Here is an 18,104-nt window from a genome sequence, read left to right as displayed (position 1 = left end):
TGTATTTTTCAATTTACCAATCGTCTAATATGAATTTACCATTTTAACTCTACCGATAATATGGGTAAAATTTTTCAAATACAGACCGAAAAATCGGAAACGATAACTGAATACGCTCAACAAGCAACGTAATTCAATAACTAGACATGTATCGTTTTATTGTTGTTGCCAAAGTCTGCTAATAAGGTAAATGGAACATTTTAATTTACAAATAGTATTTGAATGATTTTTTTTCTCTTGCAAGTGAATGTTGTAGCCCTGAAAAGGGCTTGTTTAGACAAATTTCAGATCTAGAAATCTAAAATTTTGATTGCGAACATGTACCAACTACTGTACTTTTTCGCAATTTACTTCTTGGCAGCCGTAGTCTTTGCTTTCGGCTTCTTGGCGGTAGCAGAAATCGCTGCTTTCTTCGCCGTCTTTTTGGGTTTTGCAGACGCCGCTGGCTTCGCCTTTGGGGATTTGGCTGCTGCAGCCTTCGACTTCGCTGCGGTCGCCTTCGCCTTTGTTGCGGCGGGCTTCGACTTTACGATTCCAGTTTCTTCTTCTCGGCAGTCTTTTTGGTGGCCACAGCCTTCTTAGCCTTGGGCTTTTTGTCAGCAGCCCCAGCGGCAGTTTTTTTGGCGGAGGCACCAGTCTTCTTGGAGGTTACCTTCTTGCTTTGCACTTTTTTCTCAACAGACAAAACCTTTAATTTTGCCTTCGGATCCTTATCTTTCTTGGCGGAAGCCGACAGTTTGAATGATCCAGATGCACCCTTTCCCTTTGTTTGGATAAGTTTTCCATTAACCACAGCCGATGTCTAAACATGTGTTTATACATGATAAGTAGACAATCTATAAATATGTTCTATTTAAGGGCTGCAATAAACATGTCACGGGACAGCATAAGTGGCAACTACAGATAAGTACGGTTGCAGTGGTCTATTGCCGAAGTGTCAAGAGATATGATCACGCGGGAGGTGACTAGCGCGGTCATAGGCTTCAAACATAGATTTGAGATAAACCTCAGCTGCATTGACCAACGCAGACTGCAGCGTCTTACAAGCGCTGCATTATATAATTAGATGATAAGAACCTATGTAAGAATGAATAAAAGGCGATGCCCTCGCAGTAGCGAGTCAGTTAGATTCAAACACCCGAATTGAACTCATTAAGTGTACGCATTAGTTTATAGTGTGAACATTTTGGTCCTTCGAGCCGGATTCGACTCTGCAGTTTCCCCCTATATGGTAAGGGATTCAGAGAAAGGCCAGCTCCTTTAAGCATTGCTAAGTTAATCTTGCAGCTAAAGGTAGCAAAAATAATTGACTCTTGTTTCCCCCTACCAAAGGTAAGGAACAGAGTATAAATATAAAAAGCAAAAAGATACAAAAGAATCTTTTATGTTTTTAAATAAAACAAGCACCTTATAGTCTATAGTTAAAGGTTGCTTTGTGTACCATTATAAATTGTGGTAAGGCGTGTTGAGGCCATACATCAGCAATTGTGAATTTTACATTTTGGTCCTTCGAGAAATTCTGTTGTTTTCCCCCACCAGTGGTAAGAAACACAGAAGAAAAAAACCAGCGCTTCAAAGTAAAAAGAGCAAGGTTATTCGAGTGATTCTGTTGTTTCCCCCACCAGTGGTAAGAAACACAGAATAAAAGACCACGCCTTAAAGTACTAGGACTATAAGGTGAAACATTGTGTTCTTGCTTTTCCTTGGCTGATCAATCAGCTGTGAGTCGAGGCACAGCTAGGTCAACTGGGCGACCAATCAAAAAATCCTCCAACGGATCACGCCAAAGAATATAAGCAGAAAGCACAAAAAAGTCACAGTGATTGTTTTCCCAACATGTTGTCGGAAAGATCTGTGAAATTGATGCAAGACCAAGGAGAGCTGCAGAACAAAATACTGCAAGCAATCAAGGAAAAGGCATCTATACCAGCAATAGAAGCATTGGTAGTTCGATTTACTACTAACAACAATGCGCTGGTAAAATTGGGAGTTGGCGATCATCAATATTTTAATGATAAAATATTTATTAAAACTATGGATGCTGTCAAGGCCTACAAGGAGTCGCCATTAAAGGTAGAAACACTTGAAGAAATAAATATACCAAGTGGATCAAAATTATCTGATAGCTCATCAGCTCGGAGCTCCAGTCCAGTTGATAATCTGGTTCAACTGGTGGATAGAAGAGCGGACAGGGTGAGGCAACAGATGAGCCTAATCTACGAAACCCTGGATAGTTCAAGTGAGATTGAACTAGTCAAGCAGCTGGCAATGATGAAAAGTCATTGGTCCAACGTGACGGACACACTGAAACTGCTTGAAAACAAGTATGACAGAACTGTCTTTGATCAAGATGAGGCAGACATTCTGCAATCTGAAGTTGCCGCACTAGAGATGGTACTTCAAATGAAGTTGGAACAGTTCAAAAGTTCCAACTGCGACGTGCCAGAACTCCCAAAAGTGGACCTTCCAACGTTCAATGGAAATGCGAAGGAATGGCCAACATTTTTCGAGCTGTTCTCGGAACTAATAGACAGCAGGAAAGATCTCAGCAACACAAGGAAGCTGGGATATTTAAGAGCCTGCTTAAAAGGAGAAGCTCAAATGGTGGTTAGCCATTTGATAACGGGATCAGCGGCTAGCTACACAGCAGCGTGGGAGCTTATCTGCAAACGCTATGAGAATAGCAGAAAAATATTTTCCCAACACTTCAACAAATTAATGGAATTGGAGTGCTTGCTGCCCCACGATGAGAAAAATTTAGGGAAGTTTTTGGATACTGCGACCGAGAGCATATTCATAATAAAGCAAAAAGGAAAAATAGGAAGCTCTGCTGACGTAATTTTAGCAGAAATTCTGCTGCGGAAATTTTCGCCAGAAGCCTTGCAGCTGTATGAACAGCATGTAAAAAAGGCAAGAGATATACAGTCCTTACAAGACGTACTGGAGTTTATTGAGCAACAATACAACTCAGTAAACGCCATTACCAAAAATACCGCTCAGCTTGCTACAAGAAAAGTGCAAGTTAGATCGTGTGCCTTTTGCTCTAAGGATGGCCACGATATGATAAAGTGTCTCAAATTCAGAGCACTATCAATCGAAAAAAGAAAAGAATTCGTTCAAAAGAACAACATGTGCTTTAGATGCTTTGGAAAGCATAATGCTATCGACTGCAGAAAGGAAATTACATGCAATCGATGCTCCAAAAGACACAACAGCCTTCTGCATGAAGACACAAAACGCACTATCAACAGCAATAGCCTTAAGCAAGGCCAAGACACACTATTGGCTACAGCTGTTGTTTTAGTGAAAAACAAAGCTGGTGGTTACAACGAGTTGAGGGCGCTTATTGACGGTGGATCCCAGAAGACGCTGATTTCAGAGGAAGCAGCACAAATATTAAGGATTCCCAGAGTAAGGAGTACTATAGAGGTCGAAGGTATCTCCCAGACTACTCAATTATCAAAAAATAGTGTCCACCTAACAATCAAACCAAAAATTCCAAGCAGCTTCAAAGCATCAACGGAAGCATTGGTTTTACCAACACTCCATAGAGCCCTTCCCAGCAAAAAGTTTGATATTGATATCAACAAAGAGTGGAAGGGCTACAGGCTAGCAGATCCACGATTCAACGAGCCAAGCAGAATTGACATAGTGATAGGTGTGGATCTATTTCCCCTGATTATGATGGAGAAAATAAAAACTGTAAATGGAATCTTGGGACAAAAAACCAAATTTGGATGGATTGTGTCCGGAAATATAACTCGAGCAGCAAAGCAAAAAATTATAAGTGCCACTACATCAATAAATCAAAAGGACCTGAAACGCTTTTGGGAATTGGATAGATGGAAGCTGATTCAACGCATCAAAGGTGATTTTTGGAAGAAATGGAAAGAGGAGTATCTGGTGCCATTGCAAAAGCGAACCAAATGGCGGCAAGTAAAGCCAAATCTGAAGGAGGGACAGCGGGTTCTTATAAAACATGAGAACACTCACCCTGCAAGATGGCCAATGGGAAGAATCATTAGTACGACTAAAGGACAAGATGATAAAGTCCGGGTAGTCACGGTTAAAACAAGCGATGGGGAAGTAAAAAGATCGCTAAACAAGATCTGTCAACTTCCTGTTCGCGAAGCAAAACCAGCTGGAGCTGGAACGCATAAATGATAGACGACTACTGGCCGTACATTTTTCCCCCCCGGAGAATGTCTAAACATGTGTTTATACATGATAAGTAGACAATCTATAAATATGTTCTATTTAAGGGCTGCAATAAACATGTCACGGGACAGCATAAGTGGCAACTACAGATAAGTACGGTTGCAGTGGTCTATTGCCGAAGTGTCAAGAGATATGATCACGCGGGAGGTGACTAGCGCGGTCATAGGCTTCAAACATAGATTTGAGATAAACCTCAGCTGCATTGACCAACGCAGACTGCAGCGTCTTACAAGCGCTGCATTATATAATTAGATGATAAGAACCTATGTAAGAATGAATAAAAGGCGATGCCCTCGCAGTAGCGAGTCAGTTAGATTCAAACACCCGAATTGAACTCATTAAGTGTACGCATTAGTTTATAGTGTGAACAGCCGATTTTAAGTACTTCTTGATGAATGGAGCTAGCTTTTGGGCGTCGCATTTATAAGTGGCAGTGATATATTTTTTTATGGCCAAAAGTGATGAGCCACCACGTTCCTTTAAGTTTTTAATGGAAGCGTCTACCATTTGCTGAGTTGGCGGATGTGACGGCGTCGCAGTGGCTTTCTTTGCCTTTGTGGCAGATGTAGATGCCTTTTTTGGGGCCACCTTCTTCTCAACTGACGCGGGCGTGGCAGCCACTGGAGAAGCGGACGTTGCAACTGCAGAATCAGACATATTTTTTTTACTAAGAACACTTTTTTTCTTTAGAAAATGGCCCGCGCGTTGTCTGCCAACCTCCTTTGCTCGAATGAGAATCGAGGAGGAGAGCACTTTAACAATGCGACTGACAGCAGTCATTTACAACGTTGATGTTTGCTTGAAGTGCAACCTTTTTTTTTTAAATTTTTAGTGTTTAAATTCTATAGTTAATATAATGTTTTAATTTTTCTGGATTCTTAAATAATTATTGATTCACTATGCATTTTTAAAATGTTGATATATGGTTTTTGTGACGTTTTAATGTTGATACAACTTTAATATTCACATATTTAACTAGCGCAATTTATAAAAAAACATGTTTTAAAATCAGAAATAATGCAAATAATATAGTAGTTCCCAATGTTTTTAAAAATTTCAACTTTCTACCTTTAGAAAAACATAAAAAAGAAGCGTCTATCATTAATTGAGATACTTTTTTACTCGATTTAAGTTGACAATGAATTACATACAAATTTTGCTTTACTGCATCATTCAGCAATTGTTTTCGACCATAAAAAATACAACAATTTTTAAAAACCATAGTTTTTTAATATTTTCACAAATTATTAATAGGTTTGCTCTAGTAGATTACACTTTTTTTGAATACTTATAAATAATTTGTCTGAAATAAATCAATTTCCCTGCCGTATATAAGTCTCGATGTAGTCATACTATGGTCACACAATGTTTTCATCAAATAAAAAATACGAAGCATACATTTTTTTATTATCTTTTTCTTTTATGTAATAGATATTGAATACTTCAACGTAATTAACCAATTTTAAGACTGTCTACTACAAAACTTTTATTTTTTTCAGACGTTTTAAGGGGAAGTGTCACTTGCTCCGTACGACTTCGTCAATAATATTCCCAACTTAAGTTATCACCAAGAAAAAAATACCAAATAGCAATTTTTATGTTATTAAATTCTGTTATTTTGTAAATATTGGACTCACCAATTTAATTACAATATTTTCAAATTGTCTTTCGCAGAATTTCAATTTTTTATAGATGATTGAAGGTCTAAAAGTCCCATGCTCCGTTTGTATTTCACTTTTATTACTCAAGGAAGTTAACAACAAGAAAAATATAAATCAACTGTTTATATATTAACCTTTTCTTTTATTTTATTAATTTTGGGCTAATAATTAAAATATCATTATTTTGATCCAGTTATTAGCAGAATTTATATTTTTTTTTTTACAAATGTTTGAAGGTCCAGTGCCGTTTGCCCCTAGAAAAAATTTTAGAACATCTATTTTTTTGTTATTTTGTTATTTTCTTGTAAAAAAAAAGGCTGCTAAAGCGAATTTTATTTCTCATTGAATGTAGTTTGTGGTCCTGAAAAGGACCGATTGTAGAGTATATGCTAGCGCTTTGGCTGCCAGTTGAAGCCGTGCCAATTTAAGCACGCTCGCCGCGGATGCGTCGCGCTAATTGGATGTCCTTGGGCATAATGGTGACACGCTTGGCATGAATGGCACACAAGTTGGTATCTTCAAAGAGACCAACCAGATAGGCTTCGCTAGCTTCTTGCAGGGCCATAACCGCCGAGCTCTGGAATCGCAAATCAGTCTTAAAATCCTGAGCGATTTCACGCACCAGACGCTGAAAAGGCAGTTTGCGGATCAAAAGCTCAGTGCTCTTTTGGTACCGACGGATCTCACGCAAGGCCACTGTTCCAGGGCGATAGCGATGGGGCTTCTTCACACCTCCGGTCGCAGGGGCACTCTTGCGAGCGGCCTTAGTAGCCAGTTGTTTGCGTGGCGCTTTTCCACCAGTCGATTTGCGTGCAGTTTGCTTCGTACGGGCCATTTCCGATTTGAGTTTTACCACAGTTCACGTTCACTTTTTCACGTTTCAAAACACAATAAACGATCAGAGCATTTGCTACCTACTTATATAGCAAGCGTGGATGGTGGAAAAGAGAAAGAGAAACAGATGCCATCTCATTTAACGAGCGAATAACGAAACGAACATATCGTTCGTACTCTCTCGGGTTTTTGGCGTTTTACGTATAAATAGGGGCACTCAGAAAATTTTGAAATTAGTTCTTTAGTGACTTTCGGGCTGTGTGTGTGTGCAGAATACTATAAAACAGTGAAAAATGACTGGTCGTGGTAAAGGAGGCAAGGGCTTGGGAAAAGGTGGCGCCAAGCGACATCGCAAAGTGCTGCGTGATAACATCCAAGGAATCACGAAGCCTGCTATCCGCCGTTTGGCTCGTCGTGGCGGTGTGAAGCGCATATCTGGACTTATATACGAGGAAACGCGTGGCGTTCTGAAGGTTTTCTTGGAGAACGTAATTCGTGATGCCGTCACCTACACCGAACACGCCAAGCGGAAGACTGTTACTGCCATGGATGTTGTGTACGCTCTGAAGAGGCAAGGCCGCACCCTCTACGGATTTGGCGGTTAAAAAAAGAAGAGTACATCCTGTACTTCTATTAAGCAATCGGTCCTTTTCAGGACCACCATTCAGTTTTTAAAAGGAGGTACATTTTCAAAAGAAAAAAAGGGTCTTTTTATTGTTTGAGAATTCCAAAAATGAGGTATTTGAGACTAAAACTAAATGGCGATCGTTCATTGCTCTTTCAGGTAGACGTAGACCAACGTTCGGGTGTTGTGTGTATACTATACCTTTATATATATATTCATAACAGACTGTACTGGTTCCAGACACCGCGTGTAAGTCTGCGTTGCCTTCGTGGTGTGCGAGTATTTAAAAAAAAAAAAAACTAGTTTGAATTTTTATAATAGAAAGCTTGAAAAACCGTTCTGCATAGCAACCTGCATTCAACATAGAAGAGAAAACATGACCATTCTTGATATAGTAATTTTTAATCTTTGGTAATAATTTGGTCGTCCTGAAAAGGACGGTTTGGATGACGATTTTATGTACAAGTTTTCGGCTCAGCTTTTGAAACGTTTAAGCCTTCTTCTCGGTCTTCTTGGGCAACAGAACAGCCTGTATGTTAGGCAACACTCCACCTTGGGCAATAGTGACGCCGGAGAGCAGCTTGTTTAACTCCTCGTCGTTACGGATGGCCAACTGCAGATGACGCGGAATAATTCTAGTCTTCTTGTTGTCACGAGCAGCATTGCCTGCCAACTCGAGAACCTCAGCAGCCAGATATTCCATTACGGCTGCTAGGTAAACTGGAGCGCCTGCACCAACACGCTCGGCGTAGTTACCCTTCCTGAGCAGACGGTGAATACGGCCCACAGGGAATTGAAGACCGGCACGGTTGGAGCGGGACTTTGCCTTTCCCTTCACTTTGCCACCTTTTCCACGTCCAGACATTTTGCTTTCCGATTATGTCACTTAGATCACTGTACACACGGAACACGAATGCTTGTCGAACCCCGGCAGCGAAATATTTATACTTTTCCGTCTGTCAGCTCTCTTAGTTAGGGGTGGGTGACTAGACCTGAAATGATTGCTCGTAAAAAAGTATAAGAATGAACGCATTCGGAGCCCACATTACAATAAGTGAATTGTGTTTGTGAAATTATAAGTGGAGTGAATAATGCCGCCGAAAACTAGTGGAAAGGCAGCCAAGAAGGCTGGCAAGGCTCAGAAGAACATCACCAAGACCGACAAGAAAAAGAAGCGCAAGAGGAAGGAGAGCTATGCCATCTACATTTACAAGGTTCTCAAGCAGGTCCATCCTGACACCGGTATTTCGTCTAAGGCGATGAGCATAATGAACAGCTTTCTAAATGATATTTTCGAGCGCATTGCTGCTGAGGCGTCTCGTCTGGCTCACTACAACAAGCGCTCGACCATCACCAGTCGGGAAATCCAAACGGCTGTTCGCCTGCTTCTGCCCGGAGAGTTGGCTAAGCATGCTGTCAGTGAGGGAACCAAGGCTGTCACCAAGTACACCAGCTCCAAATAATTTCCTCCTGCGAGTGCGGACAAAAATCCAAAACGGCCCTTTTCAGGGCCACAATGTGTTTCATCAAAGAAATGTATTTTTCAATTTACCAATCGTCTAATATGAATTTACCATTTTAACTCTACCGATAATATGGGTAAAATTTTTCAAATACAGACCGAAAAATCGGAAACGATAACTGAATACGCTCAACAAGCAACGTAATTCAATAACTAGACATGTATCGTTTTATTGTTGTTGCCAAAGTCTGCTAATAAGGTAAATGGAACATTTTAATTTACAAATAGTATTTGAATGATTTTTTTTCTCTTGCAAGTGAATGTTGTAGCCCTGAAAAGGGCTTGTTTAAACAAATTTCAGATATATATTTTGATTGCGAACATGTACCAACTACTGTACTTTTTCGCAATTTACTTCTTGGCAGCCGTAGTCTTTGCTTTCGGCTTCTTGGCGGTAGCAGAAATCGCTGCTTTCTTCGCCGTCTTTTTGGGTTTTGCAGACGCCGCTGGCTTCGCCTTTGGGGATTTGGCTGCTGCAGCCTTCGACTTCGCTGCGGTCGCCATCGCCTTTGTTGCGGCGGGCTTCGACTTTACGATTCCAGTTTTCTTGTCATCCTTGGCTTTTGCCTTCTCCGTTTTCTTCTTCTCGGCAGTCTTTTTGGTTGCCACAGCCTTCTTAGCCTTGGGCTTTTTGTCAGCAGCCCCAGCGGCAGTTTTTTTGGCGGAGGCACCAGTCTTCTTGGAGGTTACCTTCTTGCTTTGCACTTTTTTCTCAACAGACAAAACCTTTAATTTTGCCTTCGGATCCTTATCTTTCTTGGCGGAAGCCGACAGTTTGAATGATCCAGATGCACCCTTTCCCTTTGTTTGGATAAGTTTTCCATTAACCACAGCCGATTTTAAGTACTTCTTGATGAATGGAGCTAGCTTTTGGGCGTCGCATTTATAAGTGGCAGTGATATATTTTTTTATGGCCAAAAGTGATGAGCCACCACGTTCCTTTAAGTTTTTAATGGAAGCGTCCACCATTTGCTGAGTTGGCGGATGTGACGGCGTCGCTTTGGCTTTCTTTGCCTTTGTGGCAGATGTAGATGCCTTTTTTTGGCCACCTTCTTCTCAACTGACGCGGGCGAGTCAGCCACTGGAGAAGCGGACGCTGCAACTGCAGAATCAGACATATTTTTTCACTTTTTTCACCCGCGCGTTGTCTGCCTACCTTCTTTGCTCCAATGAGAATCGAGGAGAAGAGCACTTTAACAATGCGACTGACAGCAGTCATTTACAACGTTGATATTTGCTTGAAATGCAACCTTTTTTTTTTTTAAATTTTTAGTGATTATGTGGTTGAGCAATACATATGTCACTACCCCATCCTTAAAATTAGGCTGTCCTCAGGTGGATATTCTAGGGTACAATACAAGATTAGTATCAACTGTATTTATACATTCTGTTGTTATATTATTTTGTTCTATTGTGGTGAATTCTCTTTTTTATATTAAACAATTAATTTTTTGGGAATGCCTTTATATTATAAGTAGTATTATAATAGCAAGTATAGTTAATGTAACAATTTGTAATGTGTTGAATGTATTAGTGTGATCTTTAATTATTTCTTTAGCATGTAGATATGATAAATGGTTCTAATTTATTACATTGTTATTGATATAAGCCGTTTGTATGAAGTCTAGTGTTGTGCTTGTAATTAATATGTTTTCTATTTGAACAGAACAATTAAAAGCTTTTATTATATTATCTCCTATTATAATTTGTCTATTAGTTATACAGTTTTGATTTAATACAATTTTTGATAATTTCCAAGTTAAAATTGTTTGGTTCTACATAAGTTATTCCAATATTGCTATGTGATTTTTAATAATTACATTCTGTTGGTAATTGATTTAATATTCCTGTAATACATTTGTTTATTATTGGTTTTCTTTAGTTTTGTTTATAAACTTGATTATCTTGAATATAATATTTATAATATACATTTACTATAAGTATATTATTATCTTTGTCTGGATATGGTACAATGTTAAGAAGTGGAGTTTTTATAATGTCTCTAAGAATATGGGAAATAATAGGTATTTCATTTGCATCTGATTTTAACCACGTAGATTTTTTTATATTTAACAATTTTTTAACTGAAATATAGTGTGTATAAGTGTGACAAAATGAAATGTGCAGTAATAATAATAATAATAATTATAACATTTATAATAATAATAATAATAATAATAATAATAATAATAATAATAATAATAATAATAATAATAATAATAATAATAATAATAATAATAATAATAATAATAATAATAATAATAATAATAATAATAATAATAATAATAATAATAATAATAATAATAATAATAATAATAATAATAATAATAATAATAATAATAATAATAATAATAATAATAATAATAATAATAATAATAATAACAATAATAATAATAATAATAATAACAATAATAATAATAATAATAATAATAATAATAATAATAATAATAATAATAATAATAATAATAATAATAATAATAATAATAATAATAATAATAATAATAATAATAATAATAAAAAAAATAGAATGCCGTAGGCGAGGCGAAAAGTTTTTTGGCAAATCTATAGAAAATTACAAAATATATTAAAAAGTGAAAAAATATCAAATTTTTCATAAGTATGGGCGTGACAGTTTTGTGCGGTTTGTTGACTAATAAAAAACTGATTAAATATCCAAAAACTTTTAAAAAATGTGTGCGTGACAGTTTTGTGCGGCTTGTGGGCGGTAGAGTGGGTATGACAAAAAGTTTTTCGGCAAATCGATAGAAATTAATAAAACTAATAAAAAACTGAAAAAAATATCACATATTTAAAAAATGTGGTCGTGGAAGTTTAGTGCCGTTTGTGGGCGTTAGAGTGGGCGTGGCAACATTTATAAACTTATAATAAACATTAATAAACTTGCGCTACGTCTATGTCTCTGGAAGCTGCATGCTTAATCTCAACATTCTAGCTTATATAGTTTCTGAGATCGAGGCGTTCATACGGACAGACGGACGGACAGACGTACATGGCCAGATCGATTCGCCTATTGATCCTGATAACGAATATATATTATATATTTATAAACATATATTGTTAAAAATGCCTGTTAGGCATGGAGGCTTAGCTAAAAGTAAACAATTAAAAATCATTAAATAAAGGTCTTCCTAAATATAATTGATGAAATTTCAATGTTTTCCATTTAAGACTGAAAAATATCAGCAAAAACACCCTTTAGCGTAGAATAAAGTAGTGATAATGTTTTAATCATCTTCAACATATGATATCAAATTTTGTGGTGAAAAATTATTTTATTCTATTATTCTATTTTATTTTTTTATTATTTTCAACTAGAAAATAATATTTCTAAATTATACTAATCCGGCATTATTTCAGAATTTTAAAATAACGTTTTGGTAAAAGGCAACAAAAAAACCGACAAAATTTGCATTTACAAAAATTCTTCAATGTCTTGTTTTGGGAATATGTTTTTCTATTTTCTATGTCATTCTATTTTATCAATAAAAGAATTTTTCAAATTTTTTAAGAAAAGCATATTTTTAACAAGAATTTTTAAATATTTTTTTCTGAGTTGATACCTATTGAAAGATTTGCCTTCGTGCAGCGTAGTTTGATAGTGGAAAAGAAAGAAAACAAGAAAAATGTACTTAAATGTCGGTTACAGTAGCTGGTGTCTATCCCACATTAGTTCGATAGCCCACTCGACTTTAGCGTTTTCTATTGTTTTGTATAAATAATCCTGCATCTTCTACAAACCCTGATTTTTGTCATAGGTTATAATACAAAAAGGTATGTTTTTCTCTGTTTCTTTTTTGTTTATTTGGAATTGTTAAATCCATATAAATATATTATATTTATTGAATTTAGTAAAATGTGTCAAACTATTTATGCTTTGTAACGTGTTAGTAATGGGCTTAAAATGACTTAGTTTTTAATGGGTTTTTTTTTACAAGAATTATGTAGCACAATGTTTTTGTTTTATTTACATCTTGGTGTAAGTTTCGTATAGTTACATATATATATATTTTTTTTAGGTATTCTTAAATAATACAAAAAGCTGTGTTTGTTCATCGTTTTGTTGCCAATATATATATTTTTCCTCTGCTTTAATGAAGAAGTTGTAAAAGCAATATTATTGAAATTCCTAAACCTGAAGGAAATCAAATTTCTAATATTGATTTATGTTTTTTTAGGTATACTAATTTTGGAAGAAAACACATTTATTGTGGGTTACAAAAAAGATATTCCTATGAAATCCATATATACCCTTCGTGTACTGCGGCTTGCGATTTAAGTTGAATTTATAATAATTTATTTATTGGTTTTAAGGGTAAAACAAAAATTATATTTTAATCCATACTTACATTAAAAAACCTTTTTTAAATTTCTGAACCTTGCATATATGCATATAACATATATACTTCGCGGTTTGTTGGTTTATGAAAACAATATTTTAATTATCTTACACAATTGTAGTATGAATAAAATCTAAATCTAAGTTGCAAAGCGGACGCTTAGCAAACCCTTTGCTGAGCTTATTTACTTCTTCATATTGAGCGTACATAAGCTCTCATTTATGTTTACGTTAATTAAGCGCTCTCTTGAGTGGATTGCGCATGGATACAGATCAGCCGAGTTTGAGCTACGTGGAAAGTTTTGACCCTTTAAGCTGCGTAAGCAGTTTTCACCCTTCTGGTGGGAATAATGAATAAGACTGCGGATGTTTATGTTAAATTGTTTACATCGGTCGAATTTGTTATTGTCACCAAGAAATTGGGGTTCTTATGGAATTTAATAATTATTTATCTTATGTGCTAAGGCATTCTTGGTTCTATGTTCTATTGTTGCTCAGTAGGAGAATATATAAAGTGGAAAGTGGAATATGTTGTGTAGATATATGTTATGTGGTTGAGCATTACATATTATATGTCACTACCCCACCCCCTTAAAATTTAGCCTGTCCTCAGGCGGATATTCTAGGGTACAATACAGGATTAGTATTAACTGTATTTATATTTTCTGTTGTTATATTATTTTGTTTTTCTATTTGTGGTGAATTCTCTTTTTTATATTTAACAATTAATTTTTTGGAATGCCATTATTTTTATAAATAAAATATAGTATAAGTGCAAGTATTATAATAGCAAGTGTAGTTAATGTAACAATTTGTAATGTGTTGTATGTTAATTATTTCTTTAGCATGTAGATATGATAATGGTTCTAATTTTGTTACATTGTTATTGATATAAACAGTTTGTGTGTAGTCTAGTGTTGTGCTTGTAATTAATATGTATCTATTTGAACAGAACAATTAAAAGCTTTTATTATATTATCTCCTATTGTAATTTCTCTATTCGTTCGAATTTAATACAATTTTTGATAATTTCCAAGTTAAAATTGTATGGTTCTACATAAGTTATTCCAATATTGCTATGTGTTTTTTAATATCTACATTCTGTTGGTAATTGTCTAAACATGTGTTTAGACATGATAAGTAGACAAACTATAAATATGTTCTCTTTAAGGGCTGCAATAAACATGTCACGGGACAGCATAAGTGGCAACTACAGATAAGTACGATTGCAGTGGTCTATTGCCGCAGTGTCGAGAGATATGATCACGCGGGAGGTGATTAGCGCGGTCATAGGCCACAAACATAGATTTAAGATAAATCTCAGCTGCATTGACCAACGCAGACTGCAGCGTCTTACAAGCGCTGCATTATATAATTAGATGATAAGAACCTATGTAAGAATGAATAAAAGGCGATGCCCTCGCAGTAGCGAGTCAGTTAGATTCAAACACCCGAATTGAACTCATTAAGTGTACGCATTAGTTTATAGTGTGAACATTTTGGTCCTTCTGTTGTTTTCCCCCACCAGTGGTAAGAAACACAGAAGAAAAAAAACCAGCGCTTCAAAGTAAAAAGAGCAAGGTTATTCGAGTGATTCTGTTGTTTCCCCCACCAGTGGTAAGAAACACAGAATAAAAGACCACGCCTTAAAGTACTAGGACTATAAGGTGAAACATTGTGTTCTTGCTTTTCCTTGGCTGATCAATCAGCTGTGAGTCGAGGCACAGCTAGGTCAACTGGGCGACCAATCAAAAAATCCTCCAACGGATTACGCCAAAGAATACAAGCAGAAAGTACAAAAAAGTCACAGTGATTGTTTTCCCAAGATGTTGTCGGAAAGATCTGCGAACTTGATGCAAGATCAAGGAGAGCTGCAGAACAAAATACTGCAAGCAATCAAGGAAAAGGCATCTATACCAGCAATAGAAGCATTGGTGGTCCGATTTACTACTAACAACAATGCGCTGGTAAAATTGGGAGTTGGCGATCAACCATATTTTAATGATAAAATATTTATTAAAACTATGGATGCTGTCAAGGCCTACAAGGAGTCGCAATTAAAGGTAGAAACACTTGAAGAAATAAATATACCAAGTGGATCAAAATTATCTGATACCGCATCAGCTCGGAGCTCCAGTCCAGTTGATAATCTGGTTCAACTGGTGGATAGATGAGCGGACAGGGTGAGGCAACAGATGAGCCTAGTCTACGAAACCCTGGATAGTTCAAGTGAGATTGAACTAGTCAAGCAGCTGGCATTGATGAGAAGTCATTGGCCCAACGTAACGGACACACTGAAACTGCTTGAAAACAAGTATGACAGAACTGCCTTTGATCAAGATGAGGCAGACATTCTGCAATCTGATGTTGCCGCACTAGAGATGGTACTTCAGAGGAAGTTGGAACAGTTCAAAAGTTCCAACTACGACGTGCCAGAACTCCCAAAAGTGGACCTTCCAACGTTCAATGGAAATGCGAAGGAATGGCCAACATTTTACGAGCTGTTCTCTGAACTATAGACAGCAGGAAGGATCTCAGCAACACAAGAAAGCTGGGATATTTAAGAGCCTGTTTAAAAGGAGAAGCTCAAATGGTGGTTAGCCATTTGATAACGGGATCAGCAGCTAGCTATGCAGCAGCGTGGGAGCTTATCTGCAAACGCTATGAGAATAGTAGAAAAATATTCTCCCAACACTTCAACAAATTAATGGAACTGGAGTGCTTGCTGCCCCATGATGAGAAAAATTTAGGGAAGTTTTTGGATACTGCGACCGAGAGCATATTCATCATAAAGCAAAAAGGAAAAATAGGAAGCTCTGCTGACGTAATTTTAGCAGAAATTCTGCTGCGGAAATTTTCGCCAGAAGCCTTGCAGCTGTATGAACAGCATGTAAGAAAGGCAAGAGCTATACAGTCCTTACAAGACGTACTGGAGTTTATTGAGCAACAATACAACTCAGTAAACGCCATTACCAAAAATACCACTCAGCTTGCTACAAGAAAAGTGCAAGTTAGATCGTGTGCCTTTTGCTCTAAGGATGGCCACGATATGATAAAGTGTCTCAAATTCAGAGCACAATCAATCGAAAAAAGAAAAGAATTCGTTCAAAAGAACAGCGTGTGCTTTAGATGCTTTGGAAAGCATAATGCTATCGACTGCAGAAAGGAAATTACATGCAATCGATGCTACAAAAGACACAACAGCCTTCTTCATGAAGACACAAAACGCAGTATCAACAGCAATAGCCTTAAGCAAGGCCAAGACACATTGTCTAAACATGTGTTTAGACATGATAAGTAGACAATCTATAAATATGTTCTATTTAAGGGCTGCAATAAACATGTCACGGGACAGCATAAGTGGCAACTACAGATAAGTACGGTTGCAGTGGTCTATTGCCGAAGTGTCAAGAGATATGATCACGCGGGAGGTGACTAGCGCGGTCATAGGCTTCAAACATAGATTTGAGATAAACCTCAGCTGCATTGACCACCGCAGACTGCAGCGTCTTACAAGCGCTGCATTATATAATTAGATGATAAGAACCTATGTAAGAATGAATAAAAGGCGATGCCCTCGCAGTAGCGAGTCAGTTAGATTCAAACACCCGAATTGAACTCATTAAGTGTACGCATTAGTTTATAGTGTGAACATTTTGGTCCTTCGAGAAATTCTGTCGTTTTCCCCCACCAGTGGTAAGAAACACAGAAGAAAAAAACCAGCGCTTCAAAGTAAAAAGAGCAAGGTTATTCGAGTGATTCTGTTGTTTCCCCCACCAGTGGTAAGAAACACAGAATAAAAGACCACGCCTTAAAGTACTAGGACTATAAGGTGAAACATTGTGTTCTTGCTTTTCCTTGGCTGATCAATCAGCTGTGAGTCGAGGCACAGCTAGGTCAACTGGGCGACCAATCAAAAAATCCTCCAACGGATCACGCCAAAGAATATAAGCAGAAAGCACAAAAAAGTCACAGTGATTGTTTTCCCAACATGTTGTCGGAAAGATCTGTGAAATTGATGCAAGACCAAGGAGAGCTGCAGAACAAAATACTGCAAGCAATCAAGGAAAAGGCATTTACTACTAACAACAATGCGCTGGTAAAATTGGGAGTTGGCGATCATCAATATTTTAATGATAAAATATTTATTAAAACTATGGATGCTGTCAAGGCCTACAAGGAGTCGCAATTAAAGGTAGAAACACTTGAAGAAATAAATATACCAAGTGGATCAAAATTATCTGATAGCGCATCAGCTCGGAGCTCCAGTCCAGTTGATAATCTGGTTCAACTGGTGGATAGAAGAGCGGACAGGGTGAGGCAACAGATGAGCCTAATCTACGAAACCCTGGATAGTTCAAGTGAGATTGAACTAGTCAAGCAGCTGGCAATGATGAAAAGTCATTGGTCCAACGTGACGGACACACTGAAACTGCTTGAAAACAAGTATGACAGAACTGTTTTTGATCAAGATGAGGCAGACATTCTGCAATCTGAAGTTGCCGCACTAGAGATGGTACTTCAAATGAAGTTGGAACAGTTCAAAAGTTCCAACTACGACGTGCCAGAACTCCCAAAAGTGGACCTTCCAACGTTCAATGGAAATGCGAAGGAATGGCCAACATTTTACGAACTGTTCTCTGAGCTAATAGACAGCAGGAAGGATCTCAGCAACACAAGGAAGCTGGGATATTTAAGAGCCTGCTTAAAAGGAGAAGCTCAAATGGTGGTTAGCCATTTGATAACGGGATCAGTGGCTAGCTATACAGCAGCGTGGGAGCTTATCTGCAAACGCTATGAGAATAGCAGAAAAATATTCTCCCAACACTTCAACAAATTAATGGAATTGGAGTGCTTGCTGCCCCATGATGAGAAAAATTTAGGGAA

General features: G+C 37.3%; 4 protein-coding genes, 1 long non-coding RNA gene and 2 pseudogenes across 6 annotated transcripts; 3 read left to right on the top strand and 4 right to left on the bottom strand.

Annotated features, from left to right (window-relative positions):
* The first annotated feature begins 14 nt into the window (after nt 1-14).
* LOC113564767 lies at nt 15-6,012 on the top strand. 2 transcript variants are annotated; one of them, XR_003408295.1, is made up of 2 exons: nt 15-186; nt 5,893-6,012. It is a non-coding gene; the product is annotated as an uncharacterized LOC113564767 (long non-coding RNA). The 2 variants fall into 2 exon arrangements; XR_003408294.1 differs by having other exon boundaries at nt 5,718-5,938.
* On the bottom strand, nt 258-4,942 carry LOC113564764 (annotated as a pseudogene).
* A 226-nt stretch (nt 6,013-6,238) lies between the features above and the next one.
* On the bottom strand, nt 6,239-6,781 carry LOC113564765 (histone H3). Its single transcript, XM_026983598.1, has one exon. It carries the CDS (start codon nt 6,712-6,714, stop codon nt 6,304-6,306), a length of 411 nt encoding a protein of 136 aa, XP_026839399.1. The 5' UTR covers nt 6,715-6,781; the 3' UTR covers nt 6,239-6,303.
* A 210-nt stretch (nt 6,782-6,991) lies between these two features.
* Nucleotides 6,992-7,370, top strand: LOC6556033 (histone H4). Its single transcript, XM_026983604.1, has one exon. It carries the CDS (start codon nt 7,007-7,009, stop codon nt 7,316-7,318), a length of 312 nt encoding a protein of 103 aa, XP_026839405.1. The 5' UTR covers nt 6,992-7,006; the 3' UTR covers nt 7,319-7,370.
* A 394-nt stretch (nt 7,371-7,764) lies between these two features.
* Nucleotides 7,765-8,218, bottom strand: LOC113564766 (histone H2A). Its single transcript, XM_026983600.1, has one exon. It carries the CDS (start codon nt 8,201-8,203, stop codon nt 7,829-7,831), a length of 375 nt encoding a protein of 124 aa, XP_026839401.1. The 5' UTR covers nt 8,204-8,218; the 3' UTR covers nt 7,765-7,828.
* Nucleotides 8,219-8,390: 172 nt separating this feature from the next.
* Nucleotides 8,391-8,847, top strand: LOC6556359 (histone H2B). Its single transcript, XM_001983106.2, has one exon. The coding sequence runs from the start codon at nt 8,430-8,432 to the stop codon at nt 8,799-8,801; it is 372 nt and encodes a 123-aa protein (XP_001983142.2). The 5' UTR covers nt 8,391-8,429; the 3' UTR covers nt 8,802-8,847.
* Nucleotides 8,848-9,180: 333 nt separating this feature from the next.
* Nucleotides 9,181-9,978, bottom strand: LOC113564768 (annotated as a pseudogene).
* Nucleotides 9,979-18,104: the final 8,126 nt, after the last annotated feature.

The sequence above is a fragment of the Drosophila erecta genome, unplaced genomic scaffold, assembly GCF_003286155.1.
Source record: "Drosophila erecta strain 14021-0224.00,06,07 unplaced genomic scaffold, DereRS2 tig00000558-arrow-arrow-pilon, whole genome shotgun sequence".
Classification (NCBI taxonomy): domain Eukaryota; kingdom Metazoa; phylum Arthropoda; class Insecta; order Diptera; family Drosophilidae; genus Drosophila; species Drosophila erecta.
This window is presented reverse-complemented; position numbering and strand designations above follow the sequence as displayed.